The 5,649-nt window shown below is 37.7% G+C and overlaps 1 protein-coding gene across 1 annotated transcript; it reads left to right on the forward strand.

Annotated features, from left to right (window-relative positions):
• Window positions 1-213: 213 nt before the first annotated feature.
• On the forward strand, window positions 214-2,446 carry LOC102823687 (olfactory receptor 5V1-like). The gene is made up of 2 exons (XM_006861689.1): window positions 214-229; window positions 1,485-2,446. Exons 1-2 carry the CDS (start codon window positions 214-216, stop codon window positions 2,444-2,446), a joined length of 978 nt encoding a protein of 325 aa, XP_006861751.1.
• The last annotated feature ends 3,203 nt before the right edge of the window (window positions 2,447-5,649 follow it).

Consider the following 5,649-nt stretch of genomic DNA (forward strand, 5'->3'; position numbering starts at 1 on the left):
TATTCAAGGTCATATTTTGGCTCTTGTGGACTTCTTTTCATTTTCTTCAGCTTCAGATTGAATTTGCATATAAGCAATTGATAGTCTGTTCCATAATCTGTCCCTGCCTTGTTTTCACTGATGATATGGAGCTTTTCCAATTGTCTCTTTCTGCAGATGTAGTTAATTTGATTTCTATGTATCACATCTGATTTCCATGTATTACATCGTCTCATGCTGTCTAAAGAAGGTATTTGAAGTGAACAAATCATTGATTTTGCAGAATTGTATCATGCTATCTCCAGCATCGTTTCTATCACCAAGGCCTTATTTTCCAACTACTGATTCTTTCTTTTGTTCCCAACCTTTGCATTCCAATCACCAGTAATGGTCACTACATCTTGATTGTATGTTTGATCAAATTCAGATTGAAGAAGTTGGTTGAATTCTTCTATTTCATTCTCACTGGCTTTAGTGGTTGGTGCATAAATTTGAATAATAGTGGTATTAATTGGTCCTCCCTGTAGGTGCATGGATGTTATCCTATCACAGACAGCATTGTACCTCATGACTGATCTAGATGTGTTCTTTTTGATAACGAATCCAACACCATTCCTCTTCAATTTGGCATAGTAAATCATGTGTTTGTCAGATTCAAAATGGCCAATACCAGTCCATTTCAGCTCACTAATGCCTAAGATATCCATGTTTATGCGTTCCATTTTATTTTTGACAGTTTCTAATTTTCCTAGATTCTTACTTCATACATTCCATGTTCTGATTATTAATGGATGTTTACAGCTGTTTCTCTTCACTTTGAGTTGTGCCCATCAGCAAATGAAGGTCCCACGGGCTTTACTCTATTTGCGTCATTATGGTGAACTCCACTTTGAGGAGGCAGCTCTTCCCCAGTTGCATTTTGAGTGACTTCTAACCTGAGGGCTCATTTTCTGGCACTGTATCTGACAGTGTTTCTCTGCTATCCATAAGATTTTTGGTGACTAAATATTCAGAAGTAGTTTGTCACTCCTTTTTCCTAGTCTGTCTTCATCTGGAAGCTCATCTGAAATCTGTCCACAGTGGGTGACCCTGCTGGTATTTAAAATACCTGTGGCAAACCTTCCAGATTCAGAGCAACTCACAAGCCACCACAGTATGACAAACTGACAGACGAGTGGTAGGTTGGAGGGTAGACACATGTAAATAAAATGGAATTTAGAAATAAAGAAATTTTTCCATGAAATGAAATAATAATAAAATAACAAAATGATAACTACAATTGATTGGACATGTATTATGTTCTGGGCACATTGCTTATATCGTCCATGTTACATTGTACAGGAACCATGTGATAGACACTCTTATAATCATAATCCAATTGAGCAAACTGAACTCTTTTCCCAGTACTATTTGGTATGGCCATTATTTGAGCATATTTACTTGGAGTACTATGTAAATTGTGTTATAAAAAAAGTTTGATTTCTTTTTTTCTCATTGTTTCATAGGTGTGACACCATTTGAGATGAATAATCAAACAATTGTGTCTGAATTCATCTTCTTGGGATTTTCCAACCATCCTAAGCTGCAGGGGTTGTTCTTCCTGATCTTCCTAGTCATTTACCTGATAGCTGTCCTAGGGAACACACTCATAATAATGGCCATCAAGGTCAGTCCTGCCCTGCAAACTCCTATGTATTATTTCCTCAGCAACCTCAGCTTCTTGGACATCTGCTACACATCCACTACCATCCCAGTCATGCTGGTGAACTTCTTCCGGGAAAAGAAAACCATCTCATATGAGGGCTGCCTTTCCCAGATCTTCTTCCTTGTAACCTGTGCTGGTGCTGAGGGTGTCTTATTAGCTGCTATGGCTTATGACCGCTATGCAGCCATCTGCCACCCTCTTCAATATCCGATCTTTATGAGTGTGAAGGTCTGCGTGTGTTTGGTGACTGGGTCCTGGCTGTGTGGGCTGGTGAATTCCCTAACACACACAGTACTGGCAGCCACACTTACTCTGTGTGGACCCAACCAAATCAGCCACTTTCTCTGTGACATCCCACTTCTTCTGAAGCTCTCCTGCTCAGATACCTCGGTCAATGAGTCTGTGCTCCATGCAGCCAGTGCCACCATTGGCCTGAGCCCCTGCCTGTTTACTGCAGTGTCCTACATACTCATCATCTCTGCCATCCTGAGGATTCCCTCTGCTCAGGGCAGGAGCAAGGCCTTCTCAACTTGTGCTTCTCACCTCACTGTGGTGGTGGTCTTCTTTGGAATGGCCAACTTCAACTATGACAGACCCAATGTAGGCTCCAATCTGGACATGGACATTTTGGTGTCTGTGCTTTTCTGTGTTATAACCCCTATGTTGAATCCCATCATCTATAGTCTGAGAAACAAGGAGGTCAAAGGGGCCTTGAAAAAGCTGGCTGGAGAATTTGGATTCTCTAGAAAGATCAGTGATTAGATTATTCTTTATCATTATTGAAAATGAAAAGTATTGATCTAATTCAGAGGAAGATATGAGCATCTGGATGCAGTGGTAACAATGTTGTCTCAGTATAGCATTTCTAGAGTGATGAGGTGACCCATCCCACCAAGACTAACACTGCATGTTCCACACATTGTGATCATATGTGTATTTGTTCTCTGATCCAATGATAATTTAGAATATATATTTTTTTACCCCCAAAAGAAGCTCCAAACTCATTAGCAGTCTTTTTATACTATTAGCCCTAGCAACCACTACTCTATTTGTTACTGTGAATATGCCTATTCTTTATGCTTCATATAAATGAAATGATACAACATGTGGCCTTTTATGACTGGCTTCTTTCACTTAGCATAACGTTTTCTAGGTCCATTCTTGTAGTAGCATGTATCATAATTAGCAAAGTAGCAATACTTTCCTAAAATAATTCTGTTATATTAATATGGTGGTGGTGGTGGTTATGTACCATGGAGTTGATTCCAACTCATAGTGACCCTGTACAGGGTTTCTGAGGCTGTAAATCTTTACAGAAGCAGAAAGCCTTATTGTTTTCTCCCATGGAACAGTTGGTGGTTTTGAACTGCTGACCTTGAGGTTCGCAGCCCGATTCGTAACCACTATGCTACCAGAGCTCCTTACCACATGACATTTTTCCATTCACAGTTTATAAGCGTCTCAGTTGTTTTCACTTTTAGACCATATGAATAGTATTGTTATGAATATTCATGTACAAGTTTTTGTGTTGACATATATTTTTATTTCTCTTGAATGTATACCTAGGAGTGGAATTGCTAGATTAAATGATAACTCTATGCTTAGTTTTTGAAGACTAACTAGACTGTTTCCATTAGCAGTTGGGCCATATTACATTACTAGTAGCAGTGTATGAAAGATAATTTTTGATATCCTTATCAATACTTGTTATTATTTATCTTTCTTTACTATAACTTTTCTAGTAACTTGTGACTTCTGGTGTGGCTTTGTAGGATAAGCACTGAACTGCTAACCACAAGGTTGGTTTCTATTCCTCAAAAACCCTTTACTGGGTCACTATGAGTTTGGAACTGAAATAACAACAACAAGTAACTATGGAGTGGTAACTTGGTAGAGGATCAATGAAAAGGAGGAAGGTCCTCAACAAGATGGACTGACACATTGGCTGTAAAAGTGGACTCAGAAATATGAACTGTGAGAATGGCACAGGAGTGGGCGGTGTTGTGTTCTGTTGGACAAAGAGTCATTATGAATCAGATTTGATTTGACAGCACCCAACAATAAAAGGAATTGCTAAGTAGTATCTCAGTGTGATTTTGGTATGCATTTCCAAGATGGCTAATGTTTCAAGGCCTTTAAATAAGTATCATCTCTGTGTTTCTTCTTCAAATGTGGGTGCGGGAAGCAGAGGAAGAAATCCACAGTGCTAGTGAGATTTTTGAGCTTTGGGGCTTAATTCTTGACATTGTCTGGTGTTTTATCCAATTTTGGTGCCATAAAGTGCTCCACGATTTTCCAGCCTACCACCTTCTCTGCATCAATGCTTTACAGAACTGTTTGCCTTTTTCCCCTTCAGAACTACTAAGCAAGAGGTCATGAACTAGGTGATGAGCAGTTGTAGAACCAGAAATCAAGGGCTGCAGATGAAATGGTGAAAACTCCCAGCGCTTCGTGGAATCAACTAAATAACCCTTACCCATTCTTTCCCAAGTGAAAGGGGGAAAAGCCAGCTTCAAAGACTTCAGTCACCTGTGATTTCCTAATAGTAATTGATTACTGAAATTCATCACAAATGTCCTAGAAGAGATAAGAAGATGTTCTCCTCAGTGCATGCTAGAAAATGATGTTTGCCAACAACTTAATGAGTCCAAGAGAGAATTAATTGCTCTTCATCTCTATAGTTTCTATTCAAGCTTTTGCCCTTGAGTTGAGTTTGCACTCTGAGGACTCCCAGAACAGCTGCTTAGAGAAAGATAAGGTGGATACTCCCAAAAGATCGGTCCAGAGGTGTTTATAAATAGCCATCTTAGAAAAATGAATTCATGGAGAGATTAAAGAAGGGTTTTTGACTCTTACATCAAGCAATGAGCATGTTCTAGGCAGCTCCTGGAATGGCAGGTCCCTCTCATGACCCATGGCAATCAACAGCCTCTCTTGCCGAAGAATATCCATTCTAGACCAGGCAGTAGTGTGGAGACCAGCAAGCCTCACCCCCATAGCCAGAAATCCGACTTTTGTCAAGAGTCAGTGGTAAGCAGTTTGTGTATTTATCATAACAATTGAAAAAACACTGTCCAATGTTGGGAGATACGTAGCCTATATGAAAATACTGTAAAATACTGTTTAAAAACATTTATTATAGTTTCCATGACATGTAAGTAAATGATATAGATTTAACATCATATTTTTGTATATAAATTTCTACAGTAATTGTCATACAACCAGAGTTGAATTGACTTTAGAAAATATTTCCTCCAAAATCTCAGAGGTGCCTGAATTCTTTAAGTAAGATAACATGAATGGAAATTTGGTTCATGGCAAATTTAAGTATGCAATGTATCAGTTCTCTAATTCTGTTAGACAGGAAAGAAAGAATTTTAGTAGAGAAATCATAGAGTCACATGACTGTAGGATCCATTGTATCATGACAGTAAGTGCAAACACTGTATGGAATTAAATTCACTTAACAGTATATTCAAAACTTTTTTGTCACTAAGGTAGTAATTCTCATCTTCATGGTACAACTCAATGGTGTTTGTGAGGTATGTTGCAAGTAATTTATTAACTTTGATAAAGCCCTGAAGTTTATGAATGATTTACTTCCTTCACACCTATATTTAAATAAATCTCATAGATTTGTTGTTATCCTTAAAACTTCATTTTCTTTCCTTTGTATTTATTATCACAACTGAGAAAAACTCTGCTGAATATCAGAAAATACATATCCCAAACAATATTATAAAATATTGTACATATTTTTATTATGATTTCATAACATTTATTTAATGACGTAGTTTTTTTTAAAGTTACATGTGTGTGTCAATTCTACAATAATACTCATAGAAGCAGGATGGAATTAACTTTAGAGATTATCTACTCTAAAACCTGAAGGGTATCTTTTAAGTGAGATATTTTGAGTGGAAAATTTGTTCATCATAAATTACATATATATATATATCTGGTAG

The sequence above is a fragment of the Chrysochloris asiatica genome, unplaced genomic scaffold (genome assembly GCF_000296735.1).
Source record: "Chrysochloris asiatica unplaced genomic scaffold, ChrAsi1.0 scaffold00042, whole genome shotgun sequence".
In the NCBI taxonomy this organism is placed as follows: Eukaryota; Metazoa; Chordata; class Mammalia; order Afrosoricida; family Chrysochloridae; genus Chrysochloris; species Chrysochloris asiatica.